A 15,434-nucleotide genomic window follows, 5' to 3' on the forward strand; every position below is an offset into this window, starting at 1 on the left:
ACAAGCGGTAGGCCGAGAGATAATGGGAGAAAGGGCTTCGACGTTTTTCTTTCTCTGGAATGATAGCTTAGGTGCGTTGAACGTGGCTGCTTTTGGGGAGTGGTAGGCTAGCGGAACCGTGCTGCGTGCATAAGATGAAACCACGATACTTCACCCTCTGTACAACCGGGAAGCTTCCTCAGCGACATCTGGACCACGAAGTCAGGAACGTCTGTTTTATGCACCTACCAAGTCTTCTACGGAAGGTTGGGCACGGCTCTCTACAGATGTGTTACAAAAGCCAAGTAGTTTTTGATAAAGTTATTGCGGCATGCTAAAAGCATAACGCTGACTCAAATAATTGCAGCTAGTATCCGTGCTGATACAATCTGTATGCAGGTGCTAATGGCCCCATCTGCGGGTAGCCATCGTTGACGTGCAGCTCTCTCGTTTCGATCCGAGATCCATGACATCCCTGTTCACCCTGTGCAACTGGCCCAAAATGCGGGAGAAAATGTGGCAGCCAACTGGTGGGTGCTCAGTACGGTCATTCTAGTCTGCTCGGTTGAGTGCTTGCGAGAGATTTCAGATTCGGCTGACCAGTAATTGCCACTGCAGGCTCGCCGTTCGTCTCCTGCGCTACCAATTTCTGGGTCTCCCGATCGAAACTTGCAAAACTTCACCTCCTCTCGGACGGTCACATTCCCAAGACATTAGTGCTTCCTGTTTTGTCGCAATGCAGGAGGCCGCACTCTTGAATTCTGTTTGCTCCATATGTAGGTAAAAGCAGGCGGCCGGTGTGGCATAACTCGGGCTTCCTGCCCTGCAGAGCCTGTACGTAGCTGTGGGCGCTGGTAGCTGGTGATCCGTCCCATTTCCAGCTTTCGCTCAGCATCTACAGATCAGATGTCTCTTCTGTGCTTCTTTTTGTTTCCATAATGACAGGCTGCCCCTGTTGAGCCGCTTGGTTGTGCGTCCTAACCGAGCTATAAGGCAATTATTAGCGACAGGAGGGGCGGAAAGCTGCGAAAGCACAGCAGCTCTTCAGAGTCTAGCTTTTAGCAGTACTCTGAGTCTGTTTGCAGGTGCGGAACGCTGCTTGATTGCCAGGCAAGCGATCCGGTTCGGTTAGCTGCGCAGAGCATGCATGGTTGAGACTGTGCTCTTTATCCGCTGCTGCCCGTAGCAACGATTCCTTATAAGCCTCCCCACTCTTGCTCCTCGCTGCTCAGCCTACTACTCCCCAAGACTAGAGGAATCCATACCTGATCACTTCATTCTTTCTCTCACCTTTTTCGAAAGCAAGCTTTGGATCCCTCGAGACGTTGAGCCATGCCTTCTTCAACTAAGTCTGTCCGTGCTCCCGCGCAGACTCCCAGGGTGATTACTCCTGTTCCCGGTGATGTGGGTGATAGACCTCATGTTGATAGAGGCACGCCAACACCTGAGTTGGACATTTTCGGGTAAGTGGTATTTGGTCAAAAAGTATGCATATATGTCCCAGAAGTTGATTTGGCATACCAGAAATATAAATGATGTCCTTGACTCGAGCATGATCCGTGACATGGAACAGCAATTGAAGAAAAAAGACCGAGAGCTTGAAGACCTGCGGGAGAAGAATCGAAAGTTGGTCTCCTGGGGCCACCAGTGTTGGTATCATGCTGAAATGGCTGATAAGGATGTGAAAATTGAAGAGCAGAAGCTTCTGGCTAGCCGGTGCAAGAGGGCGGGGGACGTGCTGTTGAGAAAAGAAAGAGAGCGAAAGAAGAAGAGGGATGAGCTGAGAGCTGCGCGGGGTGCATCGGAAGTCGACAGCGAAGAGGACAAAGACGCAGGATCCGCTGCGAATCCCGCTTCAGATAATACCAGGTACGATCCGTTCGCCAGGGCATTCAAAAAGTTACCCCTAACAGTAATAGACCGAAAAGCTCCAAAGCTCAGCGCTAACGGCACTAGGCAGAGCGCGGTCGACGAACGCTCCCTCAGCCACGGCTGCAGCGTCAGCGCCAGCGAGACCAACCACCACGCCGATCTCAGCCAAGGAAGGGATTCCAGCGACTCGATCACGCCAATCACAGCATCGAGACCCAACTCCGAGACCAGTAGGTCGGTGAAATCGTCACCAAATTCCGACAATCCTCTTCAGCGCACCAGCATGACCGAAGACGCGATTGGGCGAATAATCGGGCCAGACAACATCAAACTCGTAGTGGTGCAGGTGTTCCTCAACCGCTTCCAGCCCGTACTGCGCCGCGAGATCCTCGAGGTCCTGCGTGACGTGCTAGACCGGAACAAAGGCGCCCGCGAGTCTTACAGCTTACTCATTCAACGCTTTCGCGGATGCTTCAATTTCAGCGCTTTGGTCCGCGAGGTTGATCAAGTGAGCCGGATGGAGCGGACCTCAGTGATGTACTCAAAGTACAAATGGAACTTCTACTACATCCACGGTGAGCCGCACCCTGACGTTCCTGAAGAGGTGGCGATGCTGCCCCAGCCCTTCGGTGGTGCAAGGAAGTTCGACAGTTATTGCTCAGACCTCAGGCCGACCATGAAGGCATTCCTGAGGTTGAGAATTGCTCTGAGTGATCCTTGTTGTATTCATAGGCTGGATGTTCTGAAGGAAGCGAGTCCCAAGCCCAATGAACGGTGCCGGGGTTGTGGCAAGAAATTGTTGGAGTTGCAGCCTGGTTGATGCGTATCACTTTGTGTTGTTCGAGTTCTCTAACTTCTATTTTCTTTTTTTTAGGTGTAATTCTGGTACATAGAAAGAGCGATAGAGATTAATTTCCCATTTTTTTCTAGAGCCTTCTTAGAGATCAAAAATATGACTTCAATATAAAGGAACATCAGGAAATACATTCCCACCAGGATCAAACACTTTTGTGCCAAAGAACTCCATGTCCGTTGCAGATTCCTCAGTCACCCCAGATAGCTTTGACTCCGACCTTGCCTTTCTTCATTTCTCGTCTCATGTGCGCGTCGTCAATGTTGTTGTGGTAGTCAACGGGGAATTTGGGATTTAGGAAGTCACTCAAGCGAGCGCTGCATCCAGAGCACTCATCTGTGGGGTTGCATCTGAGGACTATAAGTTGTCGGTGCATGATGCAAGGGTCAGCAGTGGCGTGCTTTGTGCGTAGGAATGCCTTGAAGATGGGGCTCGGGTCGACCCTTCTGCCGCTGGTGTCCGTAAGTATTCTGGTGTAATTGAAGCTTGTGACGTGGGAATCTGGAAAGACGCTGGTTTTCTGTGGCGAGCCGTCGTGGTGAAAGTTGTTCCAAGAGAGTGTGACCCGCGCTCTGGCTGTGGAGCGCGTCGGACGCGGTTGCATCGGATTGAGATGTTCCTTGACATTCCATTCGGTGGCCATAGGAATCAGCCTGGATAATAGCCTATCAAAGTCTTTCCAGGTGTCGCAGTGCTTTTCCATTGTTGCCTTCAGGTCTTGGACCATGAACATTTGCAGGGCAGGCTCCAGAAGGTTAATGAAGACTTGAACGGCGGGGTATTCCAAGAAATTTCCAAGTACTAGACGTAGGCTCGCTTCGTCAAGATATTTGGCGTCTGGGAAAACTTTTGTTACAACGCCCTTTTGTGAAGCATATTTTCGAGTTTCGAGGGGCTGCCTTTGTGGGAATGGAACTGCGCCCTCCTCGCTTGAATTCTCGCCGCTTTCGTCCCATAAATCTTCAGTTGTATCATTTTCGCCTTCATATATAGGTGGTTGAGGTGCTGGTGAACGCGTTTGACTGGGGGCATCTGAATATGGATCAGAATCTGGTATCGACGGCAGTGGCGCGGTAGGACGTGACCGACAAGCTGGCAAGATGTCCCACTCTACTGAGCGGACAGGCGGGCTCGCCGAGACATGTGAGGTGTGCTCTGGCTGGCTGCTGTCCCTCTCCGCTGCTGTCCAGGATAATCTGTCAGTTCGAACAGTCGAGTTGTCGTTGACATTATTTTCACAAAGGCTGAGGGTAGAGGTTTGCGGCTGTACCTGATGGCTCCGTTCGCTAATTTGGGGTCCCACGACAGCAACACACTCTTCGTCCGAGCTATCATCCGGATCAGCAAGCCCGTAGACCTCCATCTCCCTCGAAACCTCGGCTTCTGTCTCGGTCAGGTCATCATCATCCTGCAGTTGGGCTTTGGCCACTTCGGCGTCAAGCTCCATCTGAGAATGATGGTTCAACAATTCCTGTTGTCGGATCTGTAGTTGCAACCTCCTGCGCGCCCTCTCCTTTCGCTGCCGTCTCAACTCAGCCACCCTAGCCTTATGTCGTTGATTGTCGGATTTGAGCTTTTCGAGGCGGCTTCTCTTGTGCTGGAAGTCTTCGTCCGAAGCGAAGTCACTCTCGTACCTGTAACATCTGTCAATCTGAGAGCAGCTCTGGTGAAACGATTTGTACTTACTGAGGCTCTGGGGCAACTGTGGAGCTGGCGGAAGTTGAAGTGGTAGCCATGTTCTTTTAGCGAAAAGGTATGGATCAGGTCAGAAGCTGAGGAAGAGAGGACGGCGAATGGAGCAGAGCAATGAACAAAGGATCGCTGATATAGAGAGGGTACTCAGGATCAGATGCCGAATGAATGGAAGAGGAGTGCGAGATGAACGGAGTCGCGCAACGTGACATATATACTTCTCGTAGGGCGCTAGGACCCAAGAATTGAGGAAGGGGTGAGCAGCATGTTATGTAGCCAACGGCATGCAGCATGCGGGTAGGCGCATGAGTAGAGAGGTGCGGTGCGGCTTAGCGCGTTGCAGTGTCTGTGCGCATGCGTTGGACCGCCTTTCAGGCTGCCGGCAGAATAACGCTCTAATAAGCGTGGCAGGAGTACTTCGCCGTCCCGGTAAAAATGGCCAAATTGTCTAGCTGAAGGTGATGGCTAGGTTGTACGCCAAAAGTTTTGCATGCTAGCGTGATGTTTTCGCTAGGAGTCCATTTATAGACATTAAAGGCTTTCAACTACCGTCTATGATTCGGCAGTTCTGATGTTCGGACAATGGGTCAGGGCAACGTGGGGCGGGCGGGGTTTCTGAAAAAGCGGTACTGTTGTCCCAAGGGTCCCGACCGCAAAAACAACTCTTGCACTTCTGACTATCCGCCGCCTCGAGCAGACAGAACTCTAAGCCTTGTACGTACAAATAGCAGACCAAATCCTATGTGTGTGAGGGAATAAAGCACACGCTGCCATCAATTTTCCAGGCGAAAATCCCAAGGCACATCTCCAACGAGCAGACCCCCACAATCCAAGCCGAACCAAATTACATCATCTAGAAAATGCCCTGCTCCAACCCTGAACATGACCACTGGTGGGTCGGCACCTTCACCCCTCTGGAGCCATCTCCGGACACCGAACCAAAATCAGAGTCTCCCATTCCCGAGATCAATGGCAGACTGGTAATCACCCTCGAACGGTGCGAGCGCATGTGCGGCCTCTGCCCGGTAAACGAACGTAGAAAGTTCCGGAGCGCACAAAAAGTGGTGCAGCATGTGAACCGGTCGCATAAAGAGCTCAAGACGGATGGAACGATTGTGCGGGTCCGGCCGATGGAGGATCGTGGCAGGAGGCCTGGGGCCAAAGGAGTGTCGATGAGAGACTCGGATAAGAAGTACGAATGGAGGGATGGATCTTGGGAAAGGAGGGATCAGGGGGAGGATGAAGAGGATGAGGATGAATTAGACCCCCTTTCAACGGAACCGGAGATGGACGATGACGATGACAACCACGACGCCAAACATAAGGTCGGAGACGCTAGACGCAGAATCACCAGTGATGAAGACGCCATGGATGAAGACTTTGGTTATGGAGACGATAGTGATGAAGATGTTGATGATGAAGATGAATTGGTGGAAGATATTGTCGAAGACTTTATGGATAAATGGAGCCAAGGGGCACTGAGTACATCGTACTCACGGAGAAACTGAGGTGGTGAACGCAGAGTATTGTGTAGTCATTAGGCGTAGATACGAAATCAACCTCTGCCGTCCGAAAGGTAGCTTCTTGCAAAGAAATATGTTCATCATGTCCTTACCGCGTGTCTCAAGCTGCCGAGTCGCGTCTCTTCCCCGGCCTGCCATCGTCGCTGTCGAACCCCTCATCGTCAGTGTCCAGCTCGAACTCATCTGCCAATTCCCGTGATTCTTGTTGCCCCAATTTGATAGCGCCCTCCGCCTCCCTCTCGACCTTCACAAAGAGAGACATCAGTCCACAATCGTAAGATGCCTTCATGGCGCCGGCCACGACGAACGCGATCCAAAACCTGTTACCGCCCGCCAGCAGGCCCGTCACTGACGGCCCGCCACTCTGGCTCAGTGTCTTGACGACATTGACGATGCCCATAACGGCCGTGCGCTCTTCCGGCTTCACGACGAGCGCCAAAAACGCCGAGCGAGGCGCCTGATCCATGCTCGCAAGCGTGCCTCGTGCGACCAGCAGGACAGCCGTCAGCCATATGGCGCGGGGCGCGGGGATCAGGGCGAGGAAGAACGCGGAGGGCAAGTGTGTGAAGACCATGGTCTTGATCAGGCCGATGCGCTTCGCGATGACGGTGGCGAAGATGTTGCCGATGCTGGACGTCACCCAGGTCGTCGCCATAATGCTGCCGAGGGTCGACTTGGGCATGTGGAACTTGCGGTCGAGGTAGAAGTTGATGAGCGAATAGGGGACCATGCCGGATGCGAGCGAGTCGACGGCGAAGAGGGCGCACAGCTTGAGCATCATCCAGCGCGTGGAGTTGGACAGCTGCGCGAAACCGATCTTGGGCTTTGGCGGGGGCGCCGGCTGCGGGGGCGTGGGCGGGAGCGGGCGCTCGTTCGTCTCGTCGTCTCGCGCGTGGCCGTGGCCGTCGGACGAGCCGGACGACCGCGAGGGCGTGACCAGGAATTCGTCGCGCTCGCTCTCGTCGGCCTCTTCCGCGGCTGTGTCTTTGTTGCCGCCGCCAGAGCTGCTGCTGACGGCCGTGTAAGCACCGCGGCTGCCGCCCGCCGCCGCAACGTACCCGACCTCGCAGCGCACGCTCAACAGCATCGTCAGCACCGCCTTGACCAGGCCGACAGCGCCGTAGCACCAGAACACGACCCGGAACGCATCCAGCTCTTCCCAGCCCTCACGCTTCTTGCACGCCTCAACGACCCACCCGGAGCCCGTCAGACCCACGGCCGAGCCCAGGGTGCCGACGACGACGTACCAGGCAAACACGTCGCTGCGGGCGCCCGACGCGTCGCCGACCAGGCCGGCCAGCGCGCTCTCCTCGACGGCGCGGAAGGGCCCGATCTCGTTGCCCGACACGCTGATGACGCCGACGATGGCGGCGATCAGCAGGAACCAGTAGCTCGACGCGAGGGCGAAGACGGCGCCGGCCAGCGCCATGCAGCCGCAGCCGAGCAGCAGCACTCGCCGCCGCCCGAGCGTGTCGGCGACGAGCGTGAGGAGGAGAGACAGAAGGACGTCGCCCAGCAGCGTCAGCGTCATGAAGAGTCCGATGCGCGCGTCCGAGACGTCGAGCGCGGCGAAGAAGAGGGCCAGGATCAGCGACACGCCGCCGTAGGCCAGCATGCGTAGGAAGCGCGTCATGAAGATGATGTGCAGGTCGAGCGGCGCGTGCAGGATCGTGGGCAGCCCCAGCTCGGCCGCGACCTTGTGCCAGGAGAAGGCCATGGTGGGAGAGTGGTGCGATGGTGTTGAGGGGCGAGCTGCGGGCGGCCGAGGGCTGCAATGGGTTGCCGGGGCTCCGTTGCGGTCTGTCAGAGTGCTGAGAGAGATTCAAGTCGCGGCGCGACAGCAATTCGCCCTGGAAATCGTCTCGGACGGAGGTCGTGAGGAGAGAGAAGAGGTTTGAGGTTGAGATAAGCACTTGCAGGAAAAGCTTCGCTCGCAGCTGCTGCCTAGGCACGCAACTCGTTGCGGAATGCGGGGCTCGCAGTGCGATTTTCGGCCTCGCTGTCCGAGACCGAGCCCGAAGTGCAAGAGCGGACTTTCGGAACCGGCACCAGACTGAGCAGCGCACAGATAAAGCTGCTTTACGATTTCGGCATGGTGTTGCCGATATCCTTCTGCTGGAGTGGAGACAAGAGGGGCTGCAGCGAACGAGAGCCCGTTTTCGAGACACGTGCGACCCCGCGTATTCCGACAGCCGCGTAATGCCTTCAGCCATTTCCAAGCCCAAAAAATTCTTTACGATTGAATAGCGACTTTTCGAAATTTGTTGATCCTGAAAAATGTAGGCTTCACCTACGCTGGTTGAAGTCTGGTGTCATATTGATGATGTCGCAAAATGACGCCGACCCACACGCCACAAATGCTTGTGCGCAACGTCGCTCGGCTCGCAAGGGGCTCAACCTTCCTCAACACGTTAGATCATGCACTCACGGACCCAGCCTCAAGCCCTTGCATCACACTGTCGTTACGAGCTCATGCATATTGCTTACACCACATCTCTCCTCTGGGACCAAACTGTAACATATTTGCTACGTGCTATCGCCAACGCCCACGTTTGTCAGAAGTCCCCCTCTATCCTCAAATCCTATGCCAAGATTCTACCCCTCTCCATGACTCCTAAGCTAAAGGTCCTGGTAATGCGGGACTCGCAATGTGTGTCCCAACTTCTTCTCCACCCTTGAAAACAAATCAAGCTGTGCTCCCAGTCGACTCGAGGAGTCATGTGTCGCAGCGACCGGTTGAGAGTTGACAATCAGGTAGGCGCGGTACATGGGGTTCCCATATGGCTGGTCTGTTAGTCCAGTGGCAACGCCTACAGTAGAGTTGCCATATCCTGGAAGGCAGCGTGCGTTATCTGGGGCTTGTTAGCAGTGACTGAGCCAAGGTGCCTTCCACATACCCGCTATCAACTGGATCAAACTGGCTTCTTGGGTGTAATCGCTCATTGTGAGATTGTCTGTCTGTGAGGTGATTTTTTGCTGGGGAGCTTGATTACAGGATATCTTGCTTTGAGAGGCGAAGAGATTAAATACCCAGAGCGAAGAAGTAGATTTAGTCATCGCCCGCAAGCAACAACCATTGTTCCATGAACATGCGACACTCTTTTCTTGCTGTGTATCCTCTTGACAAGCGTACATCATGCTGCTTTCGTGTCGCCTGATCTGAAAGCACGAACCTAAGCGTCGCATGTGGCATGCGTGGAATACTTGCCACATGCAGCAAGTCTGACCCCATGTCATCTTACTTTGCCATTCCATGATGAGACAAAGTGTAGTAGCGTCCCTTCCAACAAGCATGGAAGCCGATTTGACCCTCCGTATTTCTTATCCTTCACTGTTTGTTTGTCCAACATATTTTATTTCTGTGTCCGAGATCTCTATTGACCTGCTGCAAGTTTGACGAGTGTCCGAAGTATTGAAAATCTTCTTCCTAGCACCTTCTCAGCGAATGTCTCGTTCCACTATTCACGGGGCTGATCGCTATACAGTGACCGCAAACTTTGGTGGGTCGCCGCAAACGGTCTTCAAAGCATTGCTACTACACGCCCCTGGTTGTGAGATTGTAAGAAGTGTTCTAGAGCTTCCTTGGAGCGAGGGGGAGAAAACATACCGGCAGAGAGAAAAGTGAGCAATGCCATGAGTTTCGCTCGAAAATCGATCATTCCTTGTTTCTTGCGCTTGAGTGAACACGCCCAGTTGCTTATGTGTTCTGTGATCTTAGCTGACCTCCTGGATAGATTATCCGAACTTCGACAAGCCCCGTATCAAGCGTACGACGGGCATTCTGCGTTCTATGCTGCAGACGATCGAGAAGGCGCTCACCACTGACGGCCTCACCGACGACTCACGTCAGCCGTCTGGCGTCATGGTCAATACTGTGGGCGAGTATGTCATAGCTGAGCCTGATGAAGCTTCTCGAGACAATTTTCAGGCCAAGGCACAGGCTTCCGCCGCACAGCAAGAAGTCTCCTCTCCTGACAGGTGGGCAAGAGTGTGTCACGGTCACCGCGCAAATCTCCATGATCCTGCAAACCTTCAAAGGTAAGAGAGTTGGTATGCCTCCTGAGCAACAATGTGCCACCGCCTTCACTCCAGACACAGATCAGCCGAGTCACCTTGTTTGTCTCCATTTGTACCCAATTGCCATCTGATGCCTATTTCCCGCGCAAGACACGTGAGTTTTCTTCGTATTTGTCCTCGTTGTGGATGAGCGGCCCAGCGACGTGGCGGGTACTGTCTAGCCTTGCAAGGGTGCATCGCGACTGTCGACGAGGAGTTGGAACTTGGAAATTTGTGTCCATTGTTGTCGGCGTGAAGCAGAAACAAGAATATGAGGGTCACACGCGTCGGGGGTTTGTAGTTGACCGTCCTTTTGTCTGCCCGATTGTCAGCTGGCTGCGCACACAGAGTGAGGGAGAGGTTCAGTCGGACATGCCATACTTGCTGCAGGGCCATAGGGATGGAAACTGGCGCGCAGTGCTGCTGATAGTCGGATCGCGTCGAATACTGTGACTGGAGGTCGCTGGGACATTAGTGTAGAGGCGGCGGGTGGCCTGCTAAGACAAGTCGGGGTGTCTTGACGCTCACATGAAGGTCGTAGACATGCACAATGCGCAGAAGCGGAGGTTCTGAGACTTGTCACCGTATGCCTGTGCTAATCGCTGCGCCGGTTGACATGTAATGACGAAAGGTTGCACCATGGTTTGCAAGAGTGACGGAAGCGAGGTTTCACTGTTGCCAGACGTCTGTCGTGACGCGCCGAGTCACTGATTTAGAGGCTCAACACCTAGCGATGGCTTACGGCATCGTAGCGGCCGCCCAAAACTTGCGCGCCCCTTCAGTGCGCCTCCGCCAGATGTCCAGAAGCGCACTTGACCGCCCATCCCGTCTCGCGCGCCAAGGCGGGTCTGGACAATGCCTCCGCAGCTGCTCGATGCTGTCCTGAGCATCAGCCGCCGCTGAGGCGCTGCTGATCCACCTGGCTTTCGCCCAGCCCTCCAGACCACTCGGCTGACCTTGGCTCCTTCCGCGCCAGGGGGCTTCTACCAGTCGTGACTGCCTTGATGGATACCATCGTGCGCTGCGGATGCCGGTTTCCATTGGCCCCAGGCAGCAGTGGTTGCTGTGGTCACGACCTCGTCGCATGCCGCACCCGATCGCCCTCAGTCTCGCTAAATAAAAGCCCCACTAATCTGCCCGCGCTCCAGCCTCTTTCCTTCCTCAGCTCTCTTTGCCTTTTGGCTTAGATCAAGTCACTCTGCCATTCCTGGTTGATGGCCTTTGCGACCAATCCTCCATGCGTGGCCTCTCCCCACGCGCCCTTCATGTCTCATGTAAGTGGATCTACCATTGCATTTTTTTTCGCGCGATGATGAGGGCGTTTAGCCCAAGCCACTTCAGTTTACGCCCCTTCGTGCTACCCCGTGGCTTTCTGTCATTGCATCGGCAGCAGAGCGACCAGGTCGGAAGCCGGCTGGAGCGAATGATAAAACTTTCTGAGCTGGACTGAGCACACCATTCGTAGCTGTTCTTCCTCATACTGATCATGGAAGATCTTGCTAACTTTTTCCTTCGCAGTGCCAAACACGACCTTCAGCTACTCCCTTCCGACGTCGCACTCCTTCCTTGCTCCCGATCCCCTCCTTTCTCGCTTGGCCTCTCTCTTGTATGTGAGTTCCCTTTTTCTTTCCTCCCCTTTCTATGATACCCAAAAAAATTTCCTTGAAAGAACACTTTGAAGCAACCAACTTTCGGGTGGGGGGCTCACGAAACAATTCCTTCGTCTGATCAAATCAAATACATTTAGTCTCACCATGATTGAACTTTGAGAATCGCGCTAATTTAGTCATCTTTTATTAGCTGTGCGACGGCTTCGCTATGATACGCTACTCACAGCTCTTTCTTGCATGTAAGTACATCTCGTGTTTATCCCCTTTAGCGTCCCGTGATGAAAGTGAAAGAACTTTACAAGAGAACCGGCCCCAGGGTCAGGTCCTCGATGCCAAAATCAAAGGCAACTTCCGAGCTATTTCCTGAGGACAGTCTTGATGATCCTTTCGTTCACCTTGGCTTTTAATCTACAAACCGATGCTAATTCAAACAATCATTGCAGAACCTTGAAGTTGAGACTCCCGCAGCTGCTCAGAATTTTTGACAACCTCGCTTATTTTCTACCTCGCTGCTTTCACAATGTCATGTAAGTGTGTAATATTTCTTACCGTCCTCCTCTTCAATGATGACCATCTATAACTAAAAAGAGCATTTCAGACAACCACGCTTTATTGGCGTTAGGTTGTCAATGGGGAGACACAAAGTCCACTTTGTCTGACAGAGCTCTCAGCGCTTCAATTCTGTTGCAATGAGTTATATATTCACGCTAATTAATTTTACTTGAGCAGGTTCCCAAAACGCTACGACGTACGCAATCGCATCTCCTTTTCGCGTCTGACTCTGTAAGTTCCTACCTTACTCTCAAATTTTAAAGAAGTTGAGCTGATCACGTCGGCCTCTATAGTTTGCGCAAAAATCGTTCGTGTCGCCTTTCCTGTCGCACCGCCCATACTGACTCAAAAGTGATGTGGAATCCGTCCAGTCGAGTATTTTCTTCCTTTCCCAGGTCAGTCCTTTCTCGATTTTTCTTTCCACGCATAGGCGTCTTCATGGATGATGAGGGTCTTATGACCCGCACACTTCGCAATTAGGTGTCAGCCGGATCCCTCATGGTGACCTTAGTGGATCCGTGAGGGTAGTCCTGGTTGAAAATGCGTACTAGAGCTCGACTGATAGTATGGAGACTTCCCTTTACCCAGGCTTCTTTGACTCGACACTCGAGTAGTACCAATGCTAACTTGTCTCAACGTTTTGATAGGTCCTCATCGCCTCCCCTCAAAGTAGTCGGCTATGCCACTTTGGCCACTGTAAGTGCGAATCCTCAGTCCCAACTTCCTCATTGTCGTCTTGTATGAATCAGCCCAGCACTAATTACTTGACTTCTCAAAGGCATGATTCTTGCCGATAATTCCCTACGGTCAGTCGTTCATTTTTCCTCTCTACCCTGTCTTCCAATGATGATTTCATATCCCAAGAATTACCACTCGAACACAACCGCTCTATGCTGTGTCGTGTATGAGAACAAAACTTTTTCTGATGGCCTCCGTCTTCTTACTCTCTGCTACCACGCCTTAGAAACCATTTGGCTAACGTTATTCTAATTCGCAGATGGGAGTCAGCCAATCATCTGCCGCAAACGTATAAGCTACCGATCATCCGCCACGAATCCTGACATTGCTATGGAGCTCGAGATACAGAAGGCCAGGGGAAGGGGGATGGGCTGGATTGGGCGGAGCTACGAAGGACACATTGAGAGAAATGAAGTAGTTGTCTAGCAATTTTGACCTTGTCCTTGATTCAATGTGCACGTTTCTTCAATGCCTTTCTTGATGGAGGCGCGTTGTGGGCGTGGACTACGAGGTTCTTCGACTCCTTTAAGCTATGCTTTGTAGGGGCTATGGGGCGCCTAATGTGACCCTGTGGAGAATGCCTTTTCTCGTGAAGCTAGGCGGTCCATCCTTGGCGCAAAGGAGATGGGCGGGAGACGAACCCGATCTGCGTCCTGTAAGATCTGAAGCTATCAAAGTGGGCCAGACAACAGAACTTACGCGCCTCTTCCACATCCTGAAGTCACAGTCCTTGCCGCGCTCCTCGATCCTGAACCTGACCTCCCTCATGTACAGTCTAGGCACAAGCGCGTAGAACACCTCGTCACGCGAGCCCCCATGGGCTACGGCTATCGTCTTGTGTCCGTGACGGGCGGTGGCGCGAAAGAAGACTTCGAGGTAGATCACGCCTTGGTACATCTCATGGGCGAGTTCAAGATCACCAGTGCCGTGGTCTGGGTAGTGTCTCTCCAGCTTTTCGATCTGGCCTGAGTTATGTGAGTTAGCGCGCTGAGTCAGGGGCAGATGGGGGACGCTTGACATACGGGAGATAATGCGGCGCGCCTCATCGTCAATGTTTCCCTCGGACATGGTGGAAGATTTGCTTTCGAAATGGTGTGTGGAGCGTTGGTTTGGCTACAGGGCTGTTGTCTGTGAGTGGGAGAGTGGGCGTGGGCTTGGGCGCAGGCGTGGGCGCGGGCGCAGACGCATTTGGGAGCATGCAGCACCTCGCTCTGGCGCACGGGCGACTCACCGGACCGTCGCATGACACCACCCGCTTACTCTTGGGCGGGGCGGAGGGAAGCCTGGCGTGCGCAAAGCTGGGGAATTGTCGGCTCATTTCTGGTAGTCATCCCTTTGACACAAATGTACCTCTACTGTAGACATTGCCATCTACAACGTCCGCCGCGACTCGCATTTATGCCGCCTTTTCGTCCTCCACACATTGATTATCTCTACTTTGTTCTCGCTAGGCTTTTCTACAACACCTCGCTCAAGCTTGCCGACGCCATCAAGGGCGATAAATTACCACGAAATTGATCCTCGTCTGCTTCGGCCACACGATTCTGACACTGTGCCACCGGTCTTCAGGAGGCACGAGTTAACATGGAAAGCAGAGTTTACTATCTCCTAGGTTAATTTAGCTGTCCTTATTAGCACCGCCACCGCGTACCAGGTGCATATGAGCACTCAGCCGTCTTCTGCCAATTTACCTCTTATCCATAATCGTCGCAGCGATTCCGCACTGAAGGCCCTTTTTGTCACGATGCACCAGGCCATTTCCACCAACCTTGTCCAGAATCGTGCGGCGAGCTGAAAGACAACATGAGGCTTGTGGAAGCAGAGTTACACGGACCAAATGAGAAACAGACACTCGTTATGCTCCTCGGAGCATGTTTGAGCGTTTTTGTGTGAATGTCCTCCCTGTACGTCTTGCAGCAAGACCAGTTCACTCTGAGAACACAGAGTCATTCCATCAATTCAGATTGTCACCAAGCAGCCAGTGTCTACGTACATCCATCGTGCTATTTGCCCAAGCTCGTGTGACCTCGATACCACGTTCCGAGTCCAAGCTACCTAATCTACCACCAGCCAGCGTTACAACGTTGTGTGGCCAGTCTGTATATGGTTCACACAACAATACTGCTCAATAGCGCTGAGTGGATCACTAACAGACGCCGTAATAAATTCTGCAGCTCATAGTACGCTAACAGATGCTCTGTGATCAATCCCCAACTTCACAAGCACAGCATGCACGAGACGAGTCGTCACCAACAAGAAACCAATTTAATCCTCTCTCCAATCTCCCAATTATCCAGCCGTCCCACCATCGTGTGGCGTTTGTTCTTGCAACCAATGTATAATGACGCCCATTCCGAGCTCCAGTCGAATGGCAGAGCATCATCGCCCCTGTGCTTGTTGTAGATTTCCAGGAAGTTGTCGAACCAGTCGACGTCAAAGGGACGGAACGCGCTCTCGTACTCGGCATCGGGCTTCGAGGCCAGGTGGTCCAGTCGTGGAGAGTCACGCGTCCGGTCTTTTTGCGGTCTGCGACCCCGAAGAAGAGGATGCCGTACTGGT

General features: G+C 53.1%; 7 protein-coding genes across 7 annotated transcripts; 3 read left to right on the forward strand and 4 right to left on the reverse strand.

Moving 5' to 3' along the window:
* Positions 1-1,311: 1,311 nt before the first annotated feature.
* Positions 1,312-2,671, forward strand: LTHEOB_12799 (uncharacterized protein; the record flags this gene model as incomplete). The annotated part of the gene is made up of 3 exons (XM_035509705.1): positions 1,312-1,442; positions 1,504-1,848; positions 1,936-2,671. 3 exons carry the CDS (start codon positions 1,312-1,314, stop codon positions 2,669-2,671), a joined length of 1,212 nt encoding a protein of 403 aa, XP_035363811.1.
* A 223-nt stretch (positions 2,672-2,894) lies between these two features.
* On the reverse strand, positions 2,895-4,440 carry LTHEOB_12800 (Tropomyosin beta chain-like; the record flags this gene model as incomplete). Its single annotated transcript, XM_035509708.1, has 3 exons — positions 2,895-3,541; positions 3,794-4,338; positions 4,391-4,440. 3 exons carry the CDS (start codon positions 4,438-4,440, stop codon positions 2,895-2,897), a joined length of 1,242 nt encoding a protein of 413 aa, XP_035363812.1.
* Positions 4,441-5,256: 816 nt separating this feature from the next.
* Positions 5,257-5,904, forward strand: LTHEOB_12801 (uncharacterized protein; the record flags this gene model as incomplete). Its single annotated transcript, XM_035509709.1, has 1 exon — positions 5,257-5,904. The coding sequence occupies one exon, from the start codon at positions 5,257-5,259 to the stop codon at positions 5,902-5,904; it is 648 nt and encodes a 215-aa protein (XP_035363813.1).
* Positions 5,905-6,019: 115 nt separating this feature from the next.
* On the reverse strand, positions 6,020-7,636 carry LTHEOB_12802 (MFS transporter; the record flags this gene model as incomplete). The annotated part of the gene is made up of 1 exon (XM_035509710.1): positions 6,020-7,636. The coding sequence occupies one exon, from the start codon at positions 7,634-7,636 to the stop codon at positions 6,020-6,022; it is 1,617 nt and encodes a 538-aa protein (XP_035363814.1).
* Positions 7,637-8,538: 902 nt separating this feature from the next.
* Positions 8,539-8,862, reverse strand: LTHEOB_12803 (uncharacterized protein; the record flags this gene model as incomplete). Its single annotated transcript, XM_035509711.1, has 2 exons — positions 8,539-8,771; positions 8,817-8,862. The coding sequence occupies 2 exons, from the start codon at positions 8,860-8,862 to the stop codon at positions 8,539-8,541; spliced, it is 279 nt and encodes a 92-aa protein (XP_035363815.1).
* A 502-nt stretch (positions 8,863-9,364) lies between these two features.
* LTHEOB_12804 (Zinc finger RING/FYVE/PHD-type protein) lies at positions 9,365-10,067 on the forward strand (the record flags this gene model as incomplete). Its single annotated transcript, XM_035509712.1, has 4 exons — positions 9,365-9,419; positions 9,654-9,801; positions 9,854-9,957; positions 10,012-10,067. The coding sequence occupies 4 exons, from the start codon at positions 9,365-9,367 to the stop codon at positions 10,065-10,067; spliced, it is 363 nt and encodes a 120-aa protein (XP_035363816.1).
* Positions 10,068-13,470: 3,403 nt separating this feature from the next.
* Positions 13,471-13,943, reverse strand: LTHEOB_12805 (ABC transporter ATP-binding protein; the record flags this gene model as incomplete). Its single annotated transcript, XM_035509713.1, has 3 exons — positions 13,471-13,521; positions 13,575-13,840; positions 13,898-13,943. The coding sequence occupies 3 exons, from the start codon at positions 13,941-13,943 to the stop codon at positions 13,471-13,473; spliced, it is 363 nt and encodes a 120-aa protein (XP_035363817.1).
* Positions 13,944-15,434: the final 1,491 nt, after the last annotated feature.

This window comes from Lasiodiplodia theobromae (assembly GCF_012971845.1).
Source record: "Lasiodiplodia theobromae strain AM2As chromosome Unknown scaffold_76, whole genome shotgun sequence".
NCBI classification, from domain to species: Eukaryota; Fungi; Ascomycota; class Dothideomycetes; order Botryosphaeriales; family Botryosphaeriaceae; genus Lasiodiplodia; species Lasiodiplodia theobromae.